Source organism: Centroberyx gerrardi, chromosome 11 (assembly GCF_048128805.1).
Source record: "Centroberyx gerrardi isolate f3 chromosome 11, fCenGer3.hap1.cur.20231027, whole genome shotgun sequence".
Classification (NCBI taxonomy): Eukaryota; Metazoa; Chordata; class Actinopteri; order Beryciformes; family Berycidae; genus Centroberyx; species Centroberyx gerrardi.
The window spans coordinates 12,613,555-12,628,462 of record NC_136007.1 but is presented as its reverse complement, the minus strand read 5'-3'; the positions used below and the strand labels follow the sequence as shown (position 1 = coordinate 12,628,462).

The 14,908-nt window shown below is 40.7% G+C and overlaps 3 protein-coding genes across 3 annotated transcripts in view; 1 reads left to right on the top strand and 2 right to left on the bottom strand.

The window, feature by feature from the left end:
- The window catches only part of b3glctb (beta 3-glucosyltransferase b), a 28,391-nt gene extending 21,990 nt beyond the window's left edge, over nt 1–6,401 (bottom strand). Inside the window, exons 1-5 of the mRNA XM_071911812.2 lie at nt 6,262–6,401; nt 4,890–4,927; nt 4,755–4,794; nt 3,780–3,889; nt 95–171 (exon numbers count right to left, since the gene is read on the bottom strand). Of these exons, the coding sequence (XP_071767913.1) occupies nt 95–171; nt 3,780–3,889; nt 4,755–4,794; nt 4,890–4,927; nt 6,262–6,322 (326 nt within the window). The 5' untranslated portion in view covers nt 6,323–6,401. The remainder of the gene's footprint in view (nt 1–94; nt 172–3,779; nt 3,890–4,754; nt 4,795–4,889; nt 4,928–6,261) is intronic.
- A 2,745-nt stretch (nt 6,402–9,146) lies between these two features.
- On the top strand, nt 9,147–11,786 carry medag (mesenteric estrogen dependent adipogenesis). Its single transcript, XM_071911795.2, has 5 exons — nt 9,147–9,426; nt 9,562–9,694; nt 10,157–10,272; nt 10,995–11,165; nt 11,281–11,786. Exons 1-3 carry the CDS (start codon nt 9,227–9,229, stop codon nt 10,160–10,162), a joined length of 339 nt encoding a protein of 112 aa, XP_071767896.2. The 5' UTR covers nt 9,147–9,226; the 3' UTR covers nt 10,163–10,272; nt 10,995–11,165; nt 11,281–11,786.
- Nucleotides 11,755–14,827, bottom strand: alox5ap (arachidonate 5-lipoxygenase-activating protein). Its single transcript, XM_071911811.2, has 5 exons — nt 14,616–14,827; nt 14,373–14,454; nt 12,676–12,746; nt 12,141–12,222; nt 11,755–12,068 (listed from the first exon to the last, which is right to left on the bottom strand). The coding sequence occupies exons 1-5, from the start codon at nt 14,680–14,682 to the stop codon at nt 11,906–11,908; spliced, it is 465 nt and encodes a 154-aa protein (XP_071767912.1). The 5' UTR covers nt 14,683–14,827; the 3' UTR covers nt 11,755–11,905.
- Between the last annotated feature and the right edge of the window lie 81 nt (nt 14,828–14,908).

Sequence of the window (14,908 nt, the reverse complement as noted above, 5' to 3'; positions counted from 1 at the left end):
ATGCCAGGGACATCATTAAAGTTTCATCTAATCTGATTTAATTCATTTGTTTATAATCTGTGTGCATGTGTGTATGTGTGTGTGTGTTACTCACTAAGGAAGAGTAGGGAGGATACTCCAATCTCCTTCATACTCTGACAGTTCATGAAGAAGAAGAACAACTGGAACTCCCTAGACGAATCAAAACAGCTGAATTTTATAATATAAACTTATATTAATTTAATCAAAGCACATCCTGCAGTCATAATCATATGAAAAGTACAGTGCAAAAAACAAGGTCTGCTGAAACATTACATTTTAATAAATATAATTAATGCTGAGGACAAATGTGTGTGTGTGTGCACCTGAGGGGAGGGAGGTAAACACAGCAAAACTAAAGAGATTGAGCAGCAATTCACTGAGCTCTAAGTTCAACAAGGCGTTTTGTGCACAAAGGAAAGCTAATGACTTGCGTTACATTATATGCATTACATATTTGTTGCATAGGAAATAAACCAGGGAGGAAGGAAACAGTTTCCAAAGCTGTCTGAATATGAATCTTTACCGTGCCATAATATCATTGTGACATTTTTACGCTCATTCAGGTTGCTTCTCCTGCATGTTGCTGTCCGTCAAATGCTAAATTCAATTATGAGAACCCATTTCAATCTGTCAGTAAACCTGTTGTGTCAAAAACCCAAAGTATCACCAAATGTACCTGATGAGAAAACAGGCAGATGACAGTCAGACAACAGGCTGCCAGAGTGACAATGCATAATGAACCTTTGCCACCTTTAATCTGCGCCTTCAGCACACAAACACCTGAATGTACGTCAGTCCAAAAACTCATGACGCACAACCTGCCCTCATCCACAAAAACACTCCACAATCAAGGTCTATCTAGCTGTGATGAACAACATCTACCTTGTGCAAGTAACACAAAAGCACTAAACAGCCTGTCAACACACACACACACACACACGCAGAGACCCACACCCACACAACCAAATGGGCTAATTATGACGCTTATGATGCTGTATTCTCATCAGTAGTGTCATAAGATGCAGTAGGTATTTTCAAAACATGTACTTCAGATTTCATTGTATATGGGCTTTATCATATTTAACACTACTTCTCATCTGTTCCTCTGTTCCTTTAGTTTTCTCAATATCCTCAAAGATTTTTTTTTTAAAGTAGATACAAAGAAAAACCAAAGTACCAAATGCATCCCACCGGTGACATCCATCATGTTTCTCTCCTCTACTGTGAATGGCTCTTTTCAATTAATTCTACCAATTTCCAGCCACCTTTTCATGCTTGTCATTTTCTTCTATTCAATTCAATTCAATTCAATTACCTTTATTTATCTGCCAGGAGCTAGAGCGGGGATAAACTGGTGTGTAGCCACCTCCATTCGGACATGCCCACAAAACACGGCTTCAAAAAAAACCAATGGTAATCATAGATGTGGCAATTGCAATCACAGCCCCAACCTTGTTGTCGGCAAATCATTCATATGAGATAAATACTTTTAGCAGCTGCAACACCACCTTTGTGTTATACAGACTGCAATGTGAAAGCAGCATTGATTTGACATTTTGACAACCTGTTTTATATCTTTGGATATATGCAATACTTTGATATTTGTATTCTGCTTTGTATTTATTCCTATGAAATATTCTATTGTGTGTGTGTGTGTGTGTGTGTGTGTGTGCGCGCATATGCCTGTGTGGATGTCAATAGGTTGTTTCTCCATGTGTAGTGGAGATGATAGGTTTTGCTCTGTGTTTTATTGTTTCTGCTCACCTGCACAGGGACTACAGATGGAAGTTAGCTAGCAGCTAAATCTGGTACAAAGCATCTTCTCTCTTTGTTTGAGATTAATGTATTTTGTACATGGTCCCTGATATAAATAAACTCAATAAACTAAACTAAAGCAGCTTAAATCCTTGGTTATTGAGGCTGTCATATCAGAGGGGGTCACAGATTGCAGCAGCTTCTCCAAAGGGAAACAAATTGGATTGTCACCCTCACATCCAGAACTTAATGAAAACTGATTATTCCATATTTTTATGAGCTCAACTGATTGACTGGTGGGCCTACAAAGCATATGGTCCTGACTAATGTTAGATGCACATTGCTCAGACATTATTATTGCTTTTCTTGTACATATTCTTTCTATGCACACACCTTGTCAATGCATATGACGGCTTCTATTAGTGGAATGATGTTTCACATTGTCACGGTCCCTGCCTAGCCCTTGTGTTTTCCGTGTGTTTCCCTTTCCCTGTGTTCCCAGTGCACCCCTGTCTCTGTCTTGTTTGTGTGTGGGCGTGGTCTCCCTTCCCTGTTCTCCTGGCTCCCAGCTCAGCTCGTTCTGCACACCAGTCGGCTATTACCTCATCACCAGTCTGCTCGCCTGCCTCTCATCATTTCATCAGCCCACAGTATATCTACCCCGGCTCTCCATCCACTCATTGCCAGATTGTTCCGCCTAAGTTGTGGTAGACACTCTCGGTCACTCTGTATCTATCATATCAAAGTTTGTTTTTGTGTTCCTTCGTGCCTGTCATCTCATCGTGTTTCTCCTGTGTCCAGGATTTCTCTGTGTGTCTCGCCGCCTGCCTGTCTCCCTGCCTGCCTGTTTGAACCACCGTGGATCATCACCCGTCTGTCTGTCTCCCTGTCTGCCTGCCACGCTTCCCTCGTCCCACGCCCACGCCAAGTCCTGCACCTTCCCTGCAAATAAACCTTTTTCCTTGCCGGCACCGCCTTGTCTGTGTCCTGCATTTGGGTCCTCATCACATGATCCCTAACACACATATTCTGTGGGTTATGTTTGAAGATTATATTCTTACAAGACTGAGTCTGCTCAAATCGATGTGGGTATAAAAATAGTAATTTCCCGCCTTGATCACAGTCTGACGAAGACTGAAACATGCCCGCCAGTTTTTAACTATTCAATTGCCATTGTGAAATTAAGGCTTTGAAGTGCCTTGGACCCTCTTTGATGTTTAATCCATTCTTGTAGCGCTGATTCCAAAGAGCACCTTTTGATCAGCTTCGACCATTCGCATTTCTATTAGCGCTCCTAATGTTTGTTTCCTGTCGAGGATAATTTCTCAACTGAAAACGAAGGTTGAAGGACGGATCAGTAACTAGTGCATGACAATGACAATTAACCATTTATCTTCCAATCTTCCCTCTCTTCAGACATCTGTTCACTTCACTCTACCCATTCCCATCAAAGCAACATAAACAATTCTACGTCTCTTTGTCTCTACTATTGTCTGTTATGTCAGTATGTCTATTGCTCTGTTATTCTCACCTCATTTCACTGAGGTCTATAACGAATTACTTTTCACAGCCAAATGAACATGCACCCTGCTGGGGCATGGTCATTAAGAAATGTGTGTGTGTGTGAGGATGGAGAGTTTGCTTCTCCTCAGCACAGACAGGTGAGGTCTATGGCGAGGAGGACCTCTATTGGTAACACTGCTGTACCACAGCAATAGATGACTTACCAAGTAAATATGCCAAACAAAACAAAGGCTATTTTCTATAACTCATAGAAAAACATCTGGCCCCCGCACATTTTAAATCCAACCCCAAGATCAATTTCTTCCCTCCATCTGCAGAAAAAGAAATAGAATGAAATGAACAATAAAAGAGAAGATCAAATGAAACATCAAAATGAAAGTAAACTTTAGTCTTGGTTCAGATCATGTGGGTTTGGTTTTCCCGGACCCTTCATAGCGACTACTGATTTTTTTTTTTTTTACTAATGTTACTAACGTTACCTGTCCCAGTTGGGCGGCCTGCTGCAGAATCTCCACCTTCCTCTGTCCACCTCGCCGGGCGTGGAAGGAGTTCCTCTGACTCTGGATCACCAACACCACCTGCTCCAAGCCTGAGAGTAATAAGATGTGAAGAGAAGGGAGGGGGGGTGTGGGGAGGAGAGGTAAAGACACACAGAGAAAGCTAAAAAACAATGATTTGTTGCAATCAAAATGAAATACCACAAGTTTGATAAATTTCCATGCATATCCACAGACAGCCAGAACAATTGTTAGTCAACCGTTTCCTTGACCCCTTGCACCCTTAAGTAGCTGCAATGTTAAAAAAAAAAAAAATCCATACTGTACAATAATGTCACATACATATTCTGTATCTGCTCGTTCCAACGCTTCACTGAAGCTATAACACGCTTATACTGAGTGAAATATTCAAACCCAAGGTGCCATATTTTTATGGCTGCACCATTACATCAAATAGAAAAAATCTAGATGTTTGTGCACCATTTTATACACGTCCCTGTAATTCAGCATGACACATTTGGTCTCTTTGGAAACCTTGGGATCTTGACTAGAATTTAAAATAAAGTTCTGTGGGTTTGAACAAAACTTGGCTGCGAAACGTGTTTGTAATGGTATTAGTTTAACAGGCCATACTAAGAGTAGGATAATCCAACTTTGTTTCAAGCTCATTTGGTTATCTTCCAATCTTCCTAGTCGCTTCTAATTTATTTATTGTAATACACATAGATTTTAGTGTCCGATTGACCTTCTTATCCACACTCTGTTTTATTTATGGCTGCCACTTCTGAGTAAAAAGGGTTGGCAAGGAAATCTAAACCTCAATCAAATACACTGTTAAAGTGATTTACTATCATAAATGACTGCTGATGGCCTTGATTATACAGACTTTTCAATTATAGTACAGCACAACAATTTGGACAAAATGTCAAACCATGTGCAGTGTAATCCCAAACTTACCAACAGGGCTGTGTGTGGTGTGCTGGTGCTGCTCCGCTGCCTGCAGGGAGACAGGGGGAGTCTGGTTAACTCAGACACACTGCTGAGCCTCATGATGCAGAATAATCACCACAAGAATCTGGGGGCAGCACTTACATGAGAGTGACCAGTGTTGTTGTCTCCACCATGAAAACCTGAAGAAGGCATGAAAGAGATAATGTTATCAATGTTATCATAATAAAATATCATACTAAAATGTTATCATAATAAAATAAAAGGTAAGTAGTTGGTGTGGAGCCAACCTGTGTCTGGCAGCACCCCAGTGAAATGAGGAATTATTAAATTTCATTATTACTTCACTAACTAAAAGTTAGCACAATGACAGAATGCAAAAGGATGGCCATTTTGATTTGTTATCACCACACCGAACAGCTAGAAATGAATTCTAAATCATATATATGGACTTCCTTCGGACAAAATCTTATCAATTGGGGGTCTGTGATCTATTGTATATCTATTTGGGAGTCCTTGGGAACCCCTGGTGTAAGGTAAGGTGCAGGTAGAAGGGTTCAGACTGTCTGCCAGTCACTAAACTGATCCAGATCAACTCCATCACGGAACTAAACATCATCATGATACAAGAGAATGGAAATCTAGCCTACTTACTGACTTATGTTTCAATTTTAAAGGTTCAGGAGAAAACCACCAGAACAAACCACCAAGCAGAAGTTCTTTCCCTTGTATGATTTGAAAATATTTTTACACTTTAGATGCATCCAAACTGCTGTCCTGCATGGATCATAAATGTTGATGCTTGATGGAATTGACTCTGATAATCGGTGCTGGTGACTCAAAAGACTGAGGACAGGACTCTTTAAAATGCTGGACAATGCTTGGTAAATTGCAGGGTGAATATGGCCCCCCAAAAATATTTGGCCATTAGTCTCCCTGCTCCCAAAACTGAAAACCTTATTTTTTAATGGAAAAGTTCAAATGGATCATTCTCCAACCGGCAACTGTTCCTTGAGGGAATTCCAGAGGATCCCACGCAAAATTAGGAATACATTTAATTCCACTACATTTCATTAAAAACTAGCCAATTTAGAGAATTACAAGAACGACTCTTAACTGAGCGTCTTGTTTACAAAACCCACGGGCCACCTGTCCTGCCTCCGTGCGGGGCGTGTTTCAAGCCAGCCACAATAAAATAAAAAAAAGGCAACTTCCGGTCAAAATAAAACTGAACATACAGTATTTCGTAACGCTTTGAATAAAACATAACACCAAAACAAAAGCTAAGAATACATTTTTACTGAAAATACAATTGAGTCGTCGTCGTCGTCCCCCCGTCCCCCCCCCCCCATTCTTTTTGTGGAAAATGTTGACGCTTTTATTTTGAAGACCTACTCGCCTAACTTCCCGGTGTTGTCTCTGTCTTGCCTGACGCCGTTTGTTTGCTCTACTAAGCTAGCTGGTTAGCTACAGTAGCCGCCTTGCTTTGCTGCCTTAGTAGGGAATTCACCCTTACCCAGCCAAAGGAGGAACACAGCGACCAGTTTGCATCCGTAAAGAACATTATAAAGCGACATGGCTCCCTGAAGTGCTGGTTTTCCAGTGTAGATACTGGAGATTACATGGTGACATCGGTTACATCCCTGCTAGCAGAGCTCAAAGATGTGCTCGCCTCTCGTGCGTAATGCTTTAGCGACCTCTTGTGGCCACCACGTGATATAATCAAGTAGGCAGAGTGGGTGTATCTCAATGGCTCTGGGTATGTCGTGTGTGTGTGTGCGCGCGCGCGCGCGCGCGTGTGCGTGTGTGTGTGTGTGTGTGTGTGTGTGAGACAGGCGAATCAGACATCTATTTTGTCATTTACATCCAATGTAATAAGACTATGGAGGCAAACCACCAAATAGCCTACTGTCCAGATATTCATGATGCCAAATGTTTTCCAGGAATGTCCATTTTGTTCCCCAGTAAGTCAGTAATTTTACTTTTACATAAGTACATTTTTACTGAAGTGTTGTACTTCACTACATTTTAAATCATATCCATTACAGAGTAGGTTACACATTTTGTGGCTCTCCATAAACAACAGAAACTGAACCATCATAAATTGTCAGTCGGCAAAGAAGAGAAGAGTAATCTGGCTTTACTTCATTTCCAATTTTTCCAATTAAAGAATTGTGTTTTTAGAATTGTGTGGGAAAGATCACAATGTTCTCTTTTCTAAAAAAGTAACTTAGTAACTTACTCTGACTACATTTTAAATCAGCTACTTTTTATTTTTACTTAATTCGATTTTTACATCAGTACTTTTACTTAAACTTAAGTAAAATATCAGCAAAGTAACAATACTTGAGTAGGACATTCTAGTACTCTTTCCACTACTGATCCCATGTTCAAAGTCTTCTGTCAGAAGGCTAAAATGCAGAATAGGATAGTTATCATTTACAGTCTCACATGAGGAAGAAAATAAAAAAGAAAGAAAGTGAAGCATATTTTCTGCTTTGTGCAGGGACTGGTGGAGACACGCAGAAAAAATGTCTCATGACCACAGAGGCTAAAGATGAACTCGTTGGCCGCCAAAGGTAAACAGGCGGGTTGGGATGTGAAACCACGGCTGTGAGTGTTGACATTCTTGTGTGGATAAAGTGAATTGTACAGGAAGAAACCCAAATGAAAAATAGGGACTTATAGGTGTGTGGTTAGTAGTGATTTTATAGCCTTATCGTATGTAATGTTATTTTTATCACATACAATATTCCTAGAGTTACCTTTAGTTTTGCTGTGATATTTGGATTCTTCTAAAAAATGTATTATAGGGTTAATACTTATTTTTCATCAGTTCTCTTGGAAACTCCTGTCCCATTGGAAAGTGTAATTATGTGCAGAGGGATACTGTGATTCAGTCTCACACAACTGGATGAAGCGTCGGTTTCTCTTGTGCTTTGTTTTGCTTCCTTGTGTTTTATTTTGTTGCATGCTGTGTTACATTATTCTGTGATTGATTGTTGATCAGTTAGATCTATAGGCTTGTTCTCTTTAAAGTCATTTGAGATATGCTCGTGATGAAAGGCTATATAAATAAATTAACTTTCTTTCTTTCTTTCCTCTGATATGAACTTTGGCCCAACATTTGAAGCAAATGATCTGCATGGATCCAGTTGGCAGTATACCAACTAGTTTGCTGATACGAAACACAAATACACATTATATTAATGCCAGGATTGCACCACAGGGTGCTCAGGTGAGTCACATGTCTGAAATTGGGTGTTGTTGTATTTTTCCTTTTGAGTCCAAGGTTCTGCCTGCTTCAGTGAAGTATAGGCCTGCTGCAGTTTCCAAAGAGTAAGCCAACTGCTGCATTCAAGTGCTCCTCATAAGATCCTACATTCCAGCTTCAGAAGTCCTATGAACCAATAACTAATAGGGAAATGGGTCCAGTAACAAGAAATTATTATATTTTAGAAATCAAACAGCACAGAGTTACTTTGTGCTGCAGTGGCAGAATGAGGAAGAGAAAATATGTAATGTAGCCTAATTGATTTTTTAAAAACAAATATTTAGGCAATAAAAGTTCAGCAGATAGTGAAGGCAAACACGCAACAGTAGGCTACTAATTAGTTACAAAGAGCCATATAACAACATAATTAAATACATCACATTTACTATCAGTTGTTGACATGACCCCCATGCTCTCCACCTCATATACATTACATCTCTGCAACTTTTTTTCTTGTAATTTGTTTTTATTCATGGGACGGTTTACAGTAGAGAGAGACAGTAAACATGGGAGAGAGGGGGATGACATGTAACTAGGTCCCAGGCAACAAAGGTTCAAAGCCAGGGCATTGTGGATAGACAAGGAATCCGCCTCAGCCAACTGAGCCTCCAGGATGCCCCACATTTCAGCAGTTCGGGTGTCATAGAAAAATCCCACTTTTCCAGTCGTACCACTTTGTTGGGTCGTTCACGTTTACTGAAGTCGTAATTAATCTTTCTGACAGTGCTGGAAGGCAGCATAGGCCTACTTTTTTCTGTCACGTGAGGATTCAACAAATGGAAGAGCTGTGTGTTCATGGAAGTGTGTCATTCTAGCCAGGCTCTGAAACGCCTAGAATTAGACTGGAAATAAGTAGTTTTGCCTTCAAAATAAAAGCACAATATTTGTCACTTTTGGGGGGAAATAATTACGTATTGAGGACGTCCAGAACATCTGTTTCAAATATACATTTTCTTTTAATTTGTCACAGATTTCCTTAAATATAGTCTTTAGTATACTCTTTGGTACAGTACTTTGTATTTCTCCAGGAAAGGTACATTCCTTTAAAAAAAGGCTTTTAGTTTGAAAAACATTGACCGGACGTTGTACATTCTAAATCTGGTTAACTTGACACTGTTATGAAGTTAGGAAAAACTGAGCTGCAGAGCCGGGAGTGGGACACACGCCAACAAACAGCTGCAGCAGCGGCGGAGGAAAGCGTGAAACCATGACGATAAACAAAGTGTCCGACAGTAAGATGAGCGTGACGGAGCTCGAGCAGTTCTTGAGGAACCCGCCGGCCGGTTTCTCGGTGGAGGCTCTCGGCTCGGGCTGCCGAGTCCAGAGCGACCCGGAGGAGAGTCTGGTGCTCATCGATGACTTCCACTCCTGCAGGGGGACAGTGGCTTTCCACAACTCGCTGGGACGGTAAGGAAAGAGGAAAGAGGACTGCATGGGATGGGACATGTTTACACACACACACTCCTCACACTCTAATATTTGTATGCCCAGTTTTATGGAGCTGTCTGACTGACTTGCAATTACTTTTTTTTCCCAAAACAGAAACGTTAAAATGAGTAATTTATGGGAGTATACACGCGTCAGAAAGAGTCTGCTGTCCAAGAGGATTTATCTGCTGATGTCTGCCTGCGAAGAAAACTCTTCACTGACAAAAAGGCAGCAAAAGAGCCGAAAGGTAACTTTTCCTCTGTACGCATACTGTAATAAAAACACACCATCAGAATACATTTAGAGATATATGTAAAAAAAAATATACCAAGAATAAAGAGCAAACATATTTGTGCACGGAGGTGACATTTATTGGAAGCACTGTATAATTTGGATACACTGGAGACACGTGTTGTTCCATACTAGCAGCCCACACTAAAGTTTTTTTTCCTGAAATGATGTGTAGTTATTTGTGTATTTAAGTAGGTCACAGGCTGTTGGTGGCAGCAGACTGGTATGGGTGACTCATGTTGGTTTCCAGTGTAGGGATTTTTGCACTGGGTGGAGTAGAGGAATAACAAAGGAACCACAGTGCTTAAACCACCTGACAACATCTCACATCATCACTCTCTCTCTCTCTCTCTCTCTCTCTCTCTCTCTCTCTCCCTCTCTCCTTTTTGTCCCCTCATTATCCTCATCTCTCCATCAGTGTTGAAGCAGTATGTGGTGTCCATTGAGGGGAGCGACCCCCTCGTCAGGTGGGAGATGGAGAGAGGGCTGGACTGGACCATCTCCTCTGTCGCTGGGGAAAGCTACAGAGTGGATGTAAGGACTCAGCTGTGTCCAGTTCGTTTTGTTTGTTAAGCGCTTTAAAGGAAAAATCCACCCTCGGATACTCTAACGCTGTTATTTGTCATCCGTGTGTGTTGTTCAATGCATTCCTGGAGTTATTTTTGTGATGAAGCTCATTGTTTGTGTTTAAGAAGGCTGATCACCTCAAAAGAATAGTCCAAGGCACACTAAGGCACACTAAGGTTTGCTAAGGTTAAAAAGCCTTTAATATGGGCTACGCCTACTTGTTTAATCAGGGCATAATATATACTACCAGTCAAAAGTCACATTTTAGAATAATAGTAAAGACATCAAAACTGTGAAATAACACAAATGCAATTATGCAGTGACCCAAAACTATCTTATATTTTAGATTCTTTAAAGTAGCCGCCCTTTGCCTTGATGGAGAGGCAAAGGCTTTGGAAAGAAATTCATACACAGGCATCAACTTCACTGTTTATATTTGTCTAAGAAACACATTTCAAGCATTTAAGCATAAACCTTTAGATCAAAATGGCTTTAAAATAATGAAAAACATACTTTTGACTGGTAGTGTATGGGCTTGCAACAAAGAAGCCTGCCTTGGACTATTCTTTTGCGGAGATTATGCTTCTTAAACACAATGAGCTCATTTTATTTTGTGATGAGTTGTTGTAATATGACTCATGGTAATCTATCCAGATAGTCGTGCTGAACGTGACTTTTCCTTGTGCCAGATTGACTTGACCGAGGCATTGCAGACCTGGGCCGGAACAAACTTCCATATACAAACAGACAGAGGGAGCGTCAAACCTGTATGGAGAGACGCCTCCTTTACCCTGAAGTACTATTCTGATGCCCTCTTTGACTTCCCACACTGGTTTGGCTTCAGCAAACGGAAATTTAAGGTAAATATCTCTAGATGATGATGCTTACTATTGTTGTTATTCACATTTTGCTGTGTGTGTCTGTGTGCGTGGCTACTTCTAACTCATCTCTTTTCGCATCTCTTAACCATGAAAGCTGAGGCTGACGTGAGCCACCAGTGCAATGCGGAGCGAGGCAAAAGGCAAAAGAGTGTAGCCGCTGTGTTTCTGGTGGAATCCATGTCTGCTTCCACGAGAAAACTTGAAGAGGAGCTTCTTGATCAATACACTAACGGTCCTTCATGATAACCATCAACCTGCCAGCAGTGGAAGGACCCATGTGTCAGATCAACCCACCTTAAAAGGACCGCAGGAACCACCTTATAGTTGCTTTGGGGTCCAGATGGAAACCCTAAGCACTGACCAAGATATTTCTCATAATAAGAATGATGCCTATATTGAAGTATATTTAGGCAAGTTATGTGTTATGTGTCTAAAAAGGGTTAGGGTTATTTAAGGTGGAAAGGAAATAAATGTACATTCACTTGATTTACTGTTGTATGGGGGGTTAAGGGTGACAAATCTGACCTATTGTAGAATCAAATGCTTGCAGACAATCAATGAATCAATGTGCACTTATCAGAAATTTTATTTTTTACCCAACTCAAATAAATGCTCTTTTAAAAAAAAAAAAATGAATACCAATTCTGAACTCAACCATTTTCATCAAGTAAAAGAAAAATGTGGGGAAATGCAGCGGCTGCCGTTCGACACACTCAGGTCTAAGGGATGAGGAGGAGAGCAGATGCGGCGTTGGTGATGGTGTCGACGTATTCTTTATAGTCGCTGCCAAGGTAGCGCGTCAGCAGGTAGTTGAAGATACCCACAATGCACATCAGGAGCAGGAAGAACAGGACGCGCTTCCCAAACAGGAAGCCTGGAGTGCTGCACAGAAACAAACACAAGTAAGACCTCGATCACGTCTGAATACACACAGAACTTAGGCCTTAAATTTACCTTTGAGAGGTTTGTCCCATGTAGCCAACAAAGTACTTCTGCCTGACCACAAGGTAGACGATCCCAGCGAAGGCAGCAGGAGCTTCAAACATGACAGAGACAAGCATCACCCTATGAAACCTATATATAACCTCTATATCAATCAATCAATCTATCAGACTTTATTTGTATAGCACATTTCATGCAAGCAAATGCAACTCAAAGTGCTTCACAGCACAGATAAAAACACAATGGAATAAAACAACCAGAAAAGAGAGGTCATAAAAATAAATATAGACAATGTATATAAGAGTAGAACAATATACATATACAGTATGTGGCCAGTTCCTTACTTAAGTGTTACTTATTTGACTTGGTGCAGTTGCCCTTTCTTTTTTAATTATTCTTTCTCAAACAAATGTAAAGGAATCATTTCTGGCCAAAAAAGGAGATCTAGGGAAAAATGCTCTTTTCACCGTCTCTATTGGTATTGTGTGGGTGGGTGCTATTTACAGCACCAAAGTATGACTCTATCAGTTGTCTGATTAATGATTACCTTGCCTGAGGCACAGACCAGCACACCACATCACTGCCAGGAAGGTGGGATAGGCGTCCATGCAGTTACGACTGAGAGAAGCGCAAACAAGAACCACGATTACTTCATCTCAAGGAAGTTATGTGCAACGAGAAGCAGCCATGAAGCAATCCCAGATCTCTTTCAGACTGACATGATTGATGCCAAGCCCTTGCTCCGTGTCTATTAGGTCATGTTTTGAAACTGTAGTGCAGAAGCAGCCATAAAGATAAAGACCATCATTACAGTAAAACAATGCATGAGCTACAAAGTGCAGTGTTACTTCTGAGCACTGGAGGAGTAAGTTAATGTTGAAATGGGAAGCCAGGAAAATCTGAGCCGGCTCTCGTCAGCACTAGCCGGTTGTTGCACTAATCGGTACAGTATGTTGCACAGAGCCGCGTCCCTCAAACCACTTCCCATGGAGACAGTCATTCAGGAACCGTCCCCGCCACACTTTTTAAGAGGACTGCTAGTACTTGTCTCTGTCCAAAACTGCCCAAAACCACATATCAGTCCCTAAACTCACCATACTTTTTTTATTTTGAGAGCATGAGTGTGAGAACTTGATAGCTGAGCTCATTATACTCTAAAAATAGACATAATTATAATGCAAATGATGTGAAATGAACAAGAGGGATATAATGTCACACACACCTACAGGCATTTCTTCAAATTCCACCAAATGTTTGCATCATGTTTCTGAGGCTATAAGTTGTCATGTCTTTGAAACCCTGATATTATCTACAAGACAGGATGTGGCTCAATTATTTTGTCTTAAAAACAGGAAGAACGTTGGTGTCGTGTTCATGGACAAAGAGATGAAGCCCTCAAGGCCCCACACACACTGAACTGTGGTTTGTCTGTATAATAGGGGCTTAATAGCAAGCTCAAAGATACACTATGTAATACATGTATAGTATATTAGTGTATTACATAGTGTATTACATAGTGAATTACACTAATATACTATACATGTAATACATATACTATGTATGTAGGTGTCTACATATCAACTGAAATATAGTATAAATAATTTTATATTTACATTTCTAGCTTTAGCTCATTAGTCAAAGCACACTTAATCAAAGCAATACTGCATACTTCTGGAATCTAAGTGATGAGGTGGATTTACATTTTATATGGTGAACATTTATACCCCAAGTGTTTGTGTACTGAGCAGAGAAGTCAAAGCTTTGACACTTAAGCAAACAGTTGGCATGTATGCTACAAGTGACACAGAAGCACTTGTGACCTCCGGATTGGCTGATAGATTGCCAAATTTGTCAGCCATTTTCACTGTTTTACCAGCTAAGCAGCTTTTACCAGCTTTTTTTTTTGGCTGGTAGAATCAACACCATTTTGCTGGTGGCTGGTGTCACTTTGTACTGTAGCATAACTTTCTACCTGGCTGGGAGTGTTCAGGCAACTGAACATTGCCTCTAGATGGAACTGATACTGGGGAGGTATGCAAAGCCAAGTAAAAAGTTTGCATGTGTCGTATGCAAATATAAGACTAGTCAACAAAAATGACACACAGCATTCATTATTTTAGTGGTGCAGATGTTTCAGTTGGCAGGTCACTGAGAAACATAACACACTTGAGAATGGGAATAAACAAAGGTATTAGGCTGTTAGCTGTGTATGTGTTGAGCAACAAGTGGAGAATTCACACTTACTTGGCACAAGACACTCGTTCAAAAGCAGACGCATGGGCGTTATGGGCCTTGCCTTCCTTCTCTACCTTCTGGGCAAAGAATGCTTTAAACCCAGAAACAAATAAAAAGCAGTGAAATCATCAGTAATGTCGTCAGAATTGTACAGAATTTCTTAGAGCTTTCTTAGAGATTCAAAGCAACAAAAACATATGATTGACTGACAAATATTCTTAGTAACAGATATTGTTTCTTGCTTTTTCTCACCATTCTGAAGGACACTGATGAGGGTGACGATGACTAGCAGGTAAATGTTTTCCACCACATAGTCCATGATCTCTCTGTAGTTCAAGGAGGAGAATGAGGAGGATGGGCTTCTCTTTCAGGTCCAAAACGGTGGATATATGTTTCTTGGAGAGGAGAAAGTTGGTCTGTCCCTCCCTGGCGCTATACACTCCCCATTACCTCTCACTCCCACATACACACTCCTTTGTGGTTTCCTCTTTATGTAAATTGTGTTGTGGCTTAATAAAAAATACAGAGGTGGGGGTGCGCGAGCT

Bases quoted from the DNA above. Each gene is read 5' to 3' on its own strand.
- medag (XM_071911795.2), top strand. From the start codon at position 9,227: ATGACGATAAACAAAGTGTCCGACAGTAAGATGAGCGTGACGGAGCTC. The intron at 9,427-9,561 runs GTAAGGAAAGAG...TTCCCAAAACAG, and splicing joins TTCCACAACTCGCTGGGACG to AAACGTTAAAATGAGTAATT.
- alox5ap (XM_071911811.2), bottom strand. From the start codon at position 14,682: ATGGACTATGTGGTGGAAAACATTTACCTGCTAGTCATCGTCACCCTC. The intron at 14,455-14,615 runs GTGAGAAAAAGC...CTGGGTTTAAAG, and splicing joins CATCAGTGTCCTTCAGAATG to CATTCTTTGCCCAGAAGGTA. The intron at 12,069-12,140 runs GTAAATTTAAGG...GTTTCTGTGCAG, and splicing joins ATGGGACAAACCTCTCAAAG to CACTCCAGGCTTCCTGTTTG.